At 43.8% G+C, this 13,346-nt stretch overlaps 1 protein-coding gene across 14 annotated transcripts in view; it reads right to left on the bottom strand.

Moving 5' to 3' along the window:
- LOC112261684 (MAP/microtubule affinity-regulating kinase 3) overlaps positions 1 to 13,346 on the bottom strand; it is a 32,384-nt gene that overhangs the window by 3,609 nt on the left and 15,429 nt on the right. For 4 of the 14 annotated variants that reach the window (XM_024437224.2, XM_024437214.2, XM_024437212.2 and 1 more), the window contains exons 11-16: positions 10,980 to 11,092; positions 10,728 to 10,875; positions 10,354 to 10,571; positions 10,128 to 10,252; positions 7,923 to 8,189; positions 7,116 to 7,142 (exon numbers count right to left, since the gene is read on the bottom strand). In XM_024437224.2, the coding sequence (XP_024292992.1) occupies positions 7,116 to 7,142; positions 7,923 to 8,189; positions 10,128 to 10,252; positions 10,354 to 10,571; positions 10,728 to 10,875; positions 10,980 to 11,092 (898 nt within the window). The remainder of the gene's footprint in view (positions 1 to 7,115; positions 7,143 to 7,922; positions 8,190 to 10,127; positions 10,253 to 10,353; positions 10,572 to 10,727; positions 10,876 to 10,979; positions 11,093 to 13,346) is intronic. The other 10 variants (XM_024437226.2, XM_024437225.2, XM_024437215.2 and 7 more) reach the window with 3 other exon arrangements.

Here is a 13,346-nt window from a genome sequence, read left to right as displayed (position 1 = left end):
TTTACAAGAGGAACAGGAGCTCAAGCAGTAGAACATTTTAGGTGCCAGTCCTCAGCTCCAGTGAGCTCCTGCACAAATCAAGCACTGGTTGTGTAGGCAATGAAGCTTGCTTGGTTCCTTGATCTATAGCCTATAGGTCCCTCAAACTCAACTCGACCTCAAAGCCAGTTCCACTGCATTTTTTCATTGTTCCCCTCTAACCAGGGGCTGATTTAGACCTGTTACACCAGGTGTGTGCAATTAATTATCAGGTAGAGCAGAAAACCAGCAAGCTCCGCACCTCGTAGGGTAAGAGTTGAGTACCCTTGCTATAGGCTATGCATCAAAGTAGCCTATTTTACATTAAGAAAATAATAATAATAATCTCAGTGACTAAAAAATATATTTAAAAAATAATGTTTTTTAAACATTGGAGCCTTTTTAGAATCCCACCCAAAATGTATTTTGTTTAGATGTAATAACTAGGGACACCAGGCTACTGGTAAAAACCAGGGGTGTAAAGTACTTAAGTAAAAATACTTTAAAGTACTACTTAAGTAGTGTTTTGGGGTATCTGTACTTTACTATTTAGATTTTTGACTACTTTTACTTCACTACATTCCTAAAGACAACCATGTACTTTTTACTCCATATATTTTCCCTGACACCCAAAAGTACTTACATTTTGAATGCTTAGCAGGACAGGAAATGTGTCCAATTCACACATGCTTTGTTTGTAAATTATGTCTGAGTGTTGGAGTGTGCCCCTGGCTATCCGTAAAAAAAATTATAAAAAAAGAAAATGGTGCTGTCTGGTTTGCTTAATATAAGGAATTGGAAATGATTTAGACATTTATATTTGATACTTAAGTATATTTTAGCAATTACATTTACTTTTGATAGTATGGTGTATTTAAAACCAAATACTTTTAGACTTTTACGCAAGTAGTATTTTACTGGGTGACTTGAGTCATTTTCTATTAAGGTATTTTACTTTTACTGAATACTCAAGTATTACAATTGGGTATTTTTTCCAACACTGGTAAAAACAGCTGTGAGATATATGCTTTTTCTCCACAACCAAAACATGACATTCTATTTTAGTTGATATGGGATTGAATATATTCAAGCAGCATATCAAACTGGGATAATGTTCTAGGTCACATGGTCAAGTATAAGAATATTTGCCGGATATTTTAACTATAAATCTGATTATAAGGGAAGCTAAGAAAAACTAGCTCGCTTGCTATGTTTTTAGCTGCCAGCTTGCTACTACCAGCAAGGGAAGGAGACTCTTCCTTGTTTTCACTAAATAAAAAAATGAAAAAGATAATACATTGTCATCGCCCCCTTGTGAATACGAGTGGGACCGGCGAGGACCGGCGAGTATATTGTGTTACCAAAAGGTGTCCGCTAACTCCAAAATCCCACATTGTAAATGAGAACTTGTTCTCAACTTGCCTACCTGGTTAAATAAAGGTGAAATTTAAAAAATGCACGCAGGTAGATCAACAGAGTGGAGCTTGTGGTAACCTTAACAGACAATCACAACATGCGAACAACAATCTCTCTGCTAAGTAAGACATTTATTAACACATTATGTCTTCTTGCTTCCAGCCTAGCATTTGATTTCCAACAGTGTTGGTTTGTAAACCTTGATGTCTGGCTGTCTGACCTCAAAAACAATGTTTCACTCATACAGATCCAATTAAATTACTAGAGGGGCTATATCATAAACCCTCAAAGTTCCATAATGGCACCAAAATGTCAGCCATCTTGGTCAGGGAGAAATCCAAAACCACTCATTTACTTACGCAGGAAAATAAAAGGCATGTGATGTATCAGAATTTAATGTAATGGAATAATTATAGTCAATTGAAAATAGTCATATAATTATAATCTGAGACATTTTCTGTATAAACAGCCTCTAAAACATATGTAAACAGACCATAAATGTCTCAGATTCTATTTTCTTGGAAAACTGTGAGCGCTATTATATGACAAAATATCAGTACTTGTTGCATTTACAACTTGTCCAAGTCCTATCAACTGTTTGCGCCAGTGTATGGCTGCGGATGGAATGCATTGTTTGAATGTTTGCATATTGGCAGTTTAATTAGAAACATTTATGGAATAATTATTCTAAAACTGTCTGCCTAGGTAGCTAACACACATACAGAGCAGATCAATTCTTCACATTCATTGTTTTACACAATATCTTATCACAACCCTGGCAAACCATGGTTGACCAACTCCCTTGACTAACATGGCTGACCTTTGGACCATCATAAGAAGGTTCATTCTAGTATTCTAAATAGTATTCTAAATTCTATTCTGTACTGTTGAAATGTGATTTTGCCCGGTACAGAGAATGCTGTGCATAGACGAGACACATTTTTCTGATCCAGGCAAAAATAATGCAACAATATTATTATCATTGATCTAATTAAATGTCAATAGAAAAGCTATGAAAACAGTCGAAAGTTTGGACACACCTAATCATTCATGGGTTTTTCATTTTTACTATTTTCTACATCAAATAAACAATATATTTAGATTTGTTTTACACTTTTTTAGTTATAACATAATTCCATATGTGTTGTTTCATAGTTTGTCTTCACTATTAGTCTACAATGTAGAAAATAGTAAAAATAAAGAAAAACCCTGGAACGAGTAGATGTGTCCAAGCCTTTGACTGGTACTGCATATATACAGTATATTATGGAATGCATTGACATTATGGACGGTATGTGGATAGAATATTTAGTATATCTGTAGAATATGTAGGATAGAATGGTATATACTGTATTCAGCAAAGGTTGAATAGGATGCAATTGACCAGAATACAGTATAAACAGCGGCTTGCGAAAGTATTCACCCTCTTGGCATTTTTCCTATTTTGTTGCCTTACAACCTGGAATTAAAATGTATTTTTGTGGGGTTTGTATCATTTGATTTACACAACATGCCTACCACTTTGAAGATCCAAAATATTTTTCATTGTGAAACAAACAAGAAATAAGACAAAAAAACGGAAAACTTGAGCGTGCATAACTATTCACCCCCCCAAAGTCAATTCTTTTGTAGAGGCACCTTTTGCTGCAAGCCCCTTGGGGTATGTCTCTATAGGCTTTGCACATCTAGCCACTGGGATTTTTGCCCATTCTTCAAGGTAAAACTGCTCCAGCTCCTTCAAGTTCGATGGGTTTCGCTGGTGAACAGCAATCTTTAAGTCATACCACAGATTCTCAATTGGATTGACTAGGCCTTTAAATGTTTCCCCTTAAACTACTCGAGTGTTGCTTTAGCAGTATGCTTAGGGTCATTATCCTTCTGGAAGGTCAATCTCCGTCCCAGTCTCAAATCTCTGGAAGACTGAAACAGGTTTCCCTCAAGAATGTCCCTGTATTTAGCGGCATCCATCATTCCTTCAATTCTGACCAGTTTCCCAGTCCCTGACAATGAAAAACACCCCCACAGCAGGACGCTGCCACCACCATGCTTCACTGTCGGGATGGTATTCTCAGGGTGATGAGAGGTGTTGGGTTTGTGCCAGACATAGCGTTTTCCTTGATGGCCAAAAAGCTCAATTTTAGTCTCATCTGACCAAGGTACCTTCTTCCATATGTTTTGGGAGTCTACCACATGCCTTTTGACAAACACCTGACAGGCCGCCCCTGTCAGGTGTTGCTTTTTTTTTCTTTAAGCAATGTCTTTTTTCTGACCACTCTTTAGTAAAGCCCAGCTCTGTGGAGTGTACGGCTTAAAGTGGTCCTATGGACAGATACTCCAATCTCCGCTGTGGAGATGCTCCCTCTGCTGTCTCCTGAAGCTTCTTCATTTTGTTGACATCATTTCTGGCACCACTCTGCCAGGACCCTCACCTCCTCCCTGTAGGCTGACTTGTCATTGTTGGTAATCAGGCCTACTACTGTTGTGTCGTCTGCAAACTTGATGATCGAAGTGGAGGTGTGCATGACCACGCAGTCATGGGTGAACAGGGAGTACAGGAGGGGGTTGAGCACGCAACCTTGTGGGGCCCCTGTGTTGAGGTTCAGCGTAGTGGAAGTGTTGTTTTCTACCTTCACCACCTGGGGGCGGCCTGTCAGGAAGTCCAGGAACCAGTTGCACAGGGTGGGGTTCAGACACAGGGCCCTGAGCTTAATGTCTCAATCATAGCAATAGCGTCATTTCATAAAATGGTACGCAGCATCATCTGGATACGTGTGCAGCAAAAGTTCAACATTCACCTTCTGCTACCATTTCTGTCAAGCTGTTTTTTGGTAAATCCAACACAACGCACTGCAATACAATGCTGCAAGGCAAACGCAGTGTTCCAATGGAAATTCCAAAGTACTTCCAAAGTACTTATGGTGTACCAAAATGCAATGACCCTGTTTCACACGGGCTATTTTGGCACCGTGTTTCTGGGGCTAGCCCCGAAAAGTCATTTCTAACCTGCTCCGGAGCAGGGCCAGCTAGCCCTGGGCTAAAGTTGGTGCTAGTCCACTTTAGAATGTGCAAGTATGAACACTCGCTTGGCCCCGGGCTTAAAATCTCCCTTAGCCCTGATTTGATCATATTACTCCAGTGCTAGCCTCTCTACACTGGCTTCCTGTCAAAGCAAGGGCTGATTTCAAGGTTTTACTGCTAACCTACAAAGCATTACATGGGCTTGCTCCTACCTATCTCTCTGATTTGGTCCTGCCGTACATACCTACACGTACGCTACGGTCACAAGACACAGGCCTCCTAATTGTCCCTAGAATTTCTAAGCAAACAGCTGGAGGCAGGGCTTTCTCCTATAGAGCTCAATTTTTATGGAACGGTCTGCCTACCCATGTCAGAGACGCAAACTCGGTCTCAACCTTTAAGTCTTTACTGAAGACTCATCTCTTCAGTGGGTCATATGATTGAGTGTAGTCTGGCCCAGGAGTGGGAAGGTGAACGGAAAGGCTCTGGAGCAACGAACCGCCCTTGCTGTCTCTGCCTGGCCGGTTCCCCTCTTTCCACTGGGATTCTCTGCCTCTAACCCTATTACAGGGGCTGAGTCACTGGCTTACTGGGGCTCTCTCATGCCGTCCCTGGAAGGGGTGCGTCACCTGAGTGGGTTGATTCACTGATGTGGTCATCCTGTCTGGGTTGGCGCCCCCCTTGGGTTGTGCCATGGCGGAGATCTTTGTGGGCTATACTCGGCCCTGTCTCAGGATGGTAAGTTGGTGGTTGAAGATATCCCTCTAGTGGTGTGGGGGCTGTGCTTTGGCAAAGTGGGTGGGGTTATATTCTTCCTGTTTGGCCCTGTCCGGGGTGTCCTCGGATGGGTCCACAGTGTCTCCTGACCCCTCCTGTCTCAGCCTCCAGTATTTATGCTGCAGTAATTTATGTGTCGGGGGCTAGGGTCAGTTTGTTATATCTGGAGTACTTCTCCTGTCCTATTCGGTGTCCTGTGTGAATCTAAGTGTGCGTTCTCTAATTCTCTCCTTCTCTCTCTCGGAGGACCTGAGCCCTAGGACCATGCCCCAGGATTACCTGACATGATGACTCCTTGCTGTCCCCAGTCCACCTGGCCGTGCTGCTGCTCCAGTTTCAACTGTTCTGCCTTCTTATTATTCGAACATGCTGATCATTTATGAACATTTGAACATCTTGGCCATGTTCTGTTATAATCTCCACCCGGCATAGCCAGAAGAGGACTGGCCACCCCACATATGCTCTCTCTAATTCTCTCTTTCTCTCTCTCTCTCAGGGGACCTGAGCCCTAGGACCATGCCCCAGGACTACCTGACATGATGACTCCTTGCTGTCCCCAGTTTCAACTGTTCTGCCTTATTATTATACGACCATGCAGGTCATTTATGAACATTTGAACATCTTGGCCATGTTCTGTTATAATCTCCACCCGGCACAGCCAGAAGAGGACTGTTCACCCCACATAGCCTGGTTCCTCTCTAGGTTTCTTCCTAGGTTTTGGCCTTTCTAGGGAGTTTTTCCTAGCCACCGTGCTTCTACACCTGCATTGCTTGCTGTTTGGGGTTTTTGGCTGGGTTTCTGTACAGCACTTTGAGATATCAGCTGATGTACGAAGGGCTATATAAATAAATTTGATTTGATTTGAGCCCTGGGCTAAGGAGCAGTGTAAACACGTCTTGAATCAGACTGAGGACCAGAAGGTTTTCTCTGAAGAGGAGGTATATTGGGAGAGCTTTTTCTTTGCTTTTATTTTAAACTGCTCCTGAGCTGCCAGACCATCCGCTTGTAAATGTTCAGAAATTGACATAATTCCCTTTGAATTTGTGAATTGCATCTGATCTTGCTAGCAGTACAACTTGTTCACAAAAAGCTACCCAATAATTTATTTCAGAACCCTCTTGGTTCCCTAACAGTGTACATATGACTCCACAAACCATATTCCACAAACTTAAGTTCCCAAAGTCTTATAAACAATAATTATTATCAGAATAATCTATATCAGGGTATTCAACTCTTAGTTGGAGATCCGGAGCCTGCAGGTTCTGTTCTACCTGATAATTAAATTGCACCCACCTGGTGTCCCCGATCTAAAATCAGTACGTGATTAGAGGGGAAGAATGAAAAAAAGCAGTGGAACTGGCTTCGAGGTCCAGAGTTGAATTTGAGGGATCTATATCATGCCTCATCACATCACAAAGTCGATCACATTGCTACAAGCCGGCCAAGTTATCACAGGGACCGTCGAGCATAACCCATAAACGTACAACAAAATCCAATACTGGACAGAGCACCAGAATCTGTCTACCTTTCAAACACATATCAGTCTACATAAAACACACAAACTTACCTGGAACAACAGTTCAATACTAACCAATCATTGCTTTGTGAAAAACAAACCAGTCAATAGCAACTACATAAGCAGCCCCGTCCCCACAGCATGCATTGTAGATTGATTAGTGGCAAGCTTTCTGTTTGCTGTTGATGGATTTTTTTACTGACTGATCAAGGGGACAACACTGCCCTTAGAATATACCCCATCTTTGAAGCCTGAGACCAATCACAAAGGTTCTAAGCAGTGTGTTAGTTTGTCAGTTCCAGCTAATTATTGGTTAAAGAGAGTTTTAGTTGATTAATTGCACACACTGAAGGGAATAAGGGGGTCCTACCTTTTGGTAAACCTGAATGACATGTTTCTACAACAGAATCAGGAAACACAAAGAAACATGAACATGAGGAAGGACAGCTGAAGGAATACGACTGATTGGCTGAAATTAGTGAACAAAATCACACTCGGCTGTCCCCATAGCAGGACCCTTTGAAGAACCCTTTTTAGTTCCAGGTTGAACCCTTTTGAGTTCAATGTAGAACCCTTTACACAGAGTATTCTATATGGAACCCAATAGAATTCTACTTGGAACCAAAAAGGGTTTTCCTATAGGGACAGCCGAAGAACGCTTTTGGAACCCTTTTTTAATAAGATTGCAGGGTGGTTGGAATCATCAATGGTGAGAAGGAGAAGGTTCAAAAGACAGATGTTGATTTCTATTCCTAATGTCAGGTTAGTCTTGGGACATCCCTAAATTGTTGTCAGTAGCCTGGCTGCCCGCCTGAGATGTGTTAGTCAGTCTGGACAAAAACTCAAATTGGGTTTTCCCTGCTGGTTTACACTTGAGATAAATGTAATGATATGTATTTCTTAGGCTGGCACCCAGGCTACGTTATCAGTGCTTTTGGAACAATCTATTGTTAGTAGGACTGTGAACGTTCCACACAATGTGATTCAGGATGCTAAAAGGAACAGTGTTCAAAGGATTAAAAGGATTAAAAACAAACCATATAAGTAAGAACTTCACTGTTAGTCCACACCTGTTGTTTTGATTTGATATACAGTAGCTCGATATAGTCCGAGTATATTTTAGGGGCTTGGACTCGGCTGAATTGAGTGGCATGGAGCCGTTGTCCCTGACACCTACCTGCGTGTGAGTTTGGAGGTGAGTTTGGAGAAGAGGTTGCTGGAGCCGCGGCTGCGAGTCTGGGTAAGGCGTGCGGCGTCGTCGGACAGCGTGGGTGAGGCTGGGGGCCCATTGTAGGTGGCCGTGCGGTGCTCCCTCAGCTGGCCGCCGTGGAAGGTGCTGCGGCTCGCTGTGCCTCGTGGGAAACGTAGTCTGTCGGGCGTGGTGGCGCTGGTGATGCTGTGGGTGGACACCACAGGGTTCCGCTGGCCAGGAGACACGGCCACACTACAGGGAGTACGGAGGGAAGAGATGATACAGAGAAGACAGACTACACCTGGCAGTACATACCAGTTCTATACATAGCATCACCAGCTGGGCCATTACCATATCACCAAAACCTTACCTCCAAGCCCCAAACTCTCAAATTAAATCTAACCTGTGTTAATTATGTTAATTTAGAATAATCCTAGTAGTTCCCTAAAGTGTTCTATTATTAAAGTGAGAGAGGTAACATGAACAGTTTGGGAAAACAACATGCCATGAAAAGGCACGGGGACGAAGCCCACAACAAACACGTACAAAAACACAGGGATGTAACCCAAACAAAAGAGTGAGGTTAAACCTCTAATAAATACAGGGGATGAGACCCGCAATACACTACACGGGGTGAGACCCGTAATGACAAATGCACAACACCCGTAATAACTAGTGCACAATACACGCAAGCCGAAATAGCAAAGCACAGGTACTCACAGACCAACGGACATGGGAACAATAACCGATAAAACAATGATGAACAGAGGGCACATATATACAATTACTAATCATGGGGAATGGGAACCAGGTGTGCGTAATGAAACAGTTCAGTGATGCTGAAGGCCATTGTGACGGAGTCTCCAGAGCCGGTGCACGGAATGAGCAGCAGTACCGGGGGAATCCATGACAGGCGGCTTATTCTATTGCTAACCCGAAAAAAATGCACTAAATCACTAATTTGGCACATCATTGCACACATGTTAGGTTACACACCATGAAATAGAGTATATTGAGACAAATTAAAGACAGTAGTCTTTAGACAGTAGCAAAATAAACCACAATTTATTGAACATGAAATGTATTTCAATATGATTGAAATAGGCCTTTAACCTACTGTATTTATAATTTGATGCAGTCATCTCGGTTTTCAATTGAAGCATCTTTTCATATATCGCATGTTTGTATCGATTGCAAAGACATGGGCAACTTTGTTCTAAGTTATATGTGGTCACAGCGAGAAAGATAAACCATGTGATTCTATGTTTAGCGGAGATCTTTTGTGTATAAAGTGACACGGGTGGGGGAAAAAAACATCGCACTTAGCTGTCCTACAAGTGGTCATAGGCAGGCGTTACATTACGAGCGTTTTCAAGTGCAACGTTAATGAAGATGTTTTTGGGAACCCAGTGCCATACCAGGGTCAGACCAAAGCTCCAAGGACCAAACAGAGGATGGAGAGATTAGGGAACAGAGTTGTGTGTATAATAAAGGGTGGGGCTGTCTCCTACAAGAGGTTACAGAGAGGGAGAGATGTTGCCATCACAACGGTTAGAGATAGTCCATAAAAGGGATGGATGTCGATGTGGGGCCGTTGCGTGGGTTAGAGAGGGCCCGAGACAGTGAAATAGGTGGTCTACACGTGGGAGGGGAGAGATCAAACAGACAGTTGGACTCCCTGCCTGCCGTCTTACTTGGGCCTGTAGAAGTCCAGAGTAAAGTGGGAGTGGGGCAGTGTGGCCCAGTCTGAGTGTGAGAGGGAGGCAGAGAGAGGGCCAGAGGCCTGGTACCTCAGCTGGACGAGCCAGCCAACACGGGGGCAAAGCCAGAGAACGGACTACTCGTCACACAGGCAGACATCTCAGTTATACTGGGACACAACCAGACCAAGAGGTAACCAGATAGATAGAAGAGAAGAAAAAGGGAGCTAAGAAAGGCAAGTAAAAGAAGAGCAAGAAATTGATGGTATTTCTCCCCTAAAGGCCTTGTTGTGTTTTTCTTTAATAACTTCTCTCAATAATAATAACAGTATTACTACACATAGTTCTCTCCTCTGAGGCCTTGGGGGGATGGACAGTGAAGGTGCTGTGTTGAATGCTGATGCCATGTAGAGGGTTCCTGTGAAAGGGGCCACTAGGGGTTTAGTGCAGGCAGCCAGTGAACACTGCAACATTCGGGCCTGTTCCTTACCTTTTCTCCTTCCCATTGGGAATGACAGAGAGCCGGTCCGTAGCGTTCTTGTCGCTGCACACGTACGTATTTCTCCTTGTCATCCCGCCTGAGCCAGTGTTATTCTGCAGGGTGGTACAGAAGCGCTGATTCAGCACATCATCATCAAATCAGAATGAGGGATTCCCACTTCAAGTGTCATAATTTGTTCTAGAATCGATCATTGAATGGAATAGCAGACACTCACATTGGGGACGGGGGTAACACCCTTCTTGCCATTGGGAATATCAGCTTTGTTGGGGTTGTTGGCGTTCCCCAGCAGGGGACTGGAGGGGGGGACACTGCGCCCGCCGGGGGTATTGGGTTTGCGTAGCTGCACCCCTCCCTCCTCTTTGATGTTGTTTTCGGCCGTGCTGGTCTGGCTCCTCTTGGGGTATCCGGACCCTTGGGGAACATTCTGACCCACTGGAGAAGAGAGAGAAAACGAGGAAGAAATAGTCAAAGGATATAGAAAGAAACATTACTGGCCTACATAGAATTGAATATCTTTAGCCTCACATTTGAGCTGAAAAGCATGAGTCAAAGATGAGAATTGCCTCTAAATGTTTGTGAGTGTCTCACCCTGGTCACTGTAGCGTCTCTGTTTCTGGTTGGAGGAGATGCTCCGCTGGACTTTGAGGTGGGAGGGAGACTGGCCATTGAGCTCGCTGGTGGGCCGGGGCTTGGCCAGGGACAGGTTGCTACTGGAGGTTGACTCACTGGGCTCCAGCTAAGGGTCAAAGGTCACAAGAACACATGTTAAAAAGACAAGACTCTGGATATACTGTGCACTAGAACGGAGATATAAACAACTATCTATAGTGTTGCTCTGACCTCAGAAGACTTCCTCCCAAGCAGCAGGTAGGTGGCAGTGATCTCATCATACTTCATCTTGGCCAGAGACTCCTGGATCTCCTCTGGAGAGAAGCCCATCCCCACCATTACATCTGGAACAGTACAGAGACATGGGTTCACATACACAGCCCTCACCTATACAACCATTGTCAACAACTTTCTCATTTTCAGGGACTATTCCTTTAATGAAATTGACCCCAATCCTGCAACCCAAAATGTTAACAAACGTAATAACAAAAATATCTTTATTCACAAGTTTCAGCAACCAAAAACAGCCCACATCCTTAGTGTGTTCTACATAGTTAATACAAAATTCATGAGCAATTATGCACACTTTGTCCTCTGACTCATTTAAAGCAATGGTGTATTTATATCTTCCTATTCCACCATAACGACAAGAGCGAATCCACCACTTATTAAATGCAGCAGAAACCTCATCATGAGTGAGTCAGCATTGCATTCCAGCTCAGGTGTTATCACCCCTCCTCCCTCTCGCCCCATCCATCAGCAGAGGAAAAGTGCTGGGGGGAGGGGAGGAGTGGGTAACACACAGGCCTCCCAACCAATCACTGCCACCCCCGCTGCCTTCCAACCAATCACTCCCCATTTTCCATCTGCCTCCCGACCAATCACTTCCACCCCCGCTGTGCTGCTCGCATCACGTTGAGAGGAGCATGCCAGGTGAGGAAGATCCCGGAGCTGTAGTTCCATCATACATCAGCTCCCTTAATAATACATCAGTTCCCTCTATCTATCTCTGCATCCTTCTCTCTATCTATCCCTCCTTCTCTCTATCTCTGCATCCTTCTCTCTATCTCTGCATCCTTCTCTCTATCTATCCCTCCTTCTCTCTATCTCTGCATCCTTCTCTCTATCTCCGCATCCTTCTCTCTATCTCTGCATCCTTCTCTCTATCTATCCCTCCTTCTCTCTATCTCTGCATCTATCTCTGAATCCTTCTCTCTATCTATCCCTCCTTCTCTCTATCTATCCCTCCTTCTCTCTATCTCTGCATCCTTCTCTCTATCTATCCCTCCTTCTCTCTATCTCTGCATCCTTCTCTCTATCTATCCATCCTTCTCTCTATCTCTGCATCCTTCTCTCTATCTATCCATCCTTCTCTCTATCTATCCCTCCTTCTCTCTATCTATCCCTCCTTCTCTCTATCTCTGCATCCTTCTCTCTATCTATCCCTCCTTCTCTCTATCCCTGCATCCTTCTCTCTATCTATCCCTCCTTCTCTCTATCTATCCCTCCTTCTCTCTATCTCTGCATCCTTCTCTCTATCTCTGCATCCTTCTCTCTATCTATCCCTCCTTCTCTCTATCTCTGCATCCTTCTCTCTATCTCTGCATCTCTGCATCCTTCTCTCTATCTCTGCATCCTTCTCTCTATCTATCCCTCCTTCTCTCTATCTCTGCATCCTTCTCTCTATCTCTGCATCCTTCTCTCTATCTATCCCTCCTTCTCTCTATCTCTGCATCCTTCTCTCTATCTCTGCATCCTCTCTATCTATCCCTCCTTCTCTCTATCTCTGCATCCTTCTCTCTATCTCTGCATCCTTCTCTCTATCTCTGCATCCTTCTCTCTATCTCTACATCCTTCTCTCTATCTCTACATCCTTCTCTCTATCTATCCCTCCTCCTCTCTATCTATCCCTCCTTCTCTCTATCTCTGCATCCTTCTCTCTATCTCTGCATCCTTCTCTCTATCTCTGCATCCTTCTCTCTATCTATCCCTCCTCTCTATCTCTGCATCCTTCTCTCTATCTCTGCATCTCTGCATCCTTCTCTCTATCTCTGCATCCTTCTCTCTATCTCTGCATCTCTGCATCCTTCTCTCTATCTCTGCATCCTTCTCTCTATCTCTACATCCTTCTCTCTATCTATCCCTCCTTCTCTCTATCTATCCCTCCTTCTCTCTATCTCTGCATCCTTCTCTCTATCTATCCCTCCTTCTCTCTATCTCTGCATCCTTCTCTCTATCTCTGCATCCTTCTCTCTATCTATCCCTCCTTCTCTCTATCTCTGCATCCTTCTCTCTATCTCTGCATCCTTCTCTCTATCTCTGCATCTCTGCATCCTTCTCTATCTCTGCATCCTTCTCTCTATCTCTACATCCTTCTCTCTATCTATCCCTCCTTCTCTCTATCTCTGCATCCTTCTCTCTATCTCTGCATCCTTCTCTCTATCTATCCCTCCTTCTCTCTATCTCTGCATCCTTCTCTCTATCTCTGCATCCTTCTCTCTATCTCTGCATCCTTCTCTCTATCTCTGCATTCTTCTCTCTATCTCTGCATCCTTCTCTCTATCTATCCATCTATCCCTCCTTCTCTCTATCTCTGCA

Source organism: Oncorhynchus tshawytscha, linkage group LG11 (assembly GCF_018296145.1).
Source record: "Oncorhynchus tshawytscha isolate Ot180627B linkage group LG11, Otsh_v2.0, whole genome shotgun sequence".
NCBI classification, from domain to species: domain Eukaryota; kingdom Metazoa; phylum Chordata; class Actinopteri; order Salmoniformes; family Salmonidae; genus Oncorhynchus; species Oncorhynchus tshawytscha.
Note: the sequence above shows the minus strand (reverse complement) of the source record. Positions and strands in the feature narration are given on the sequence as shown.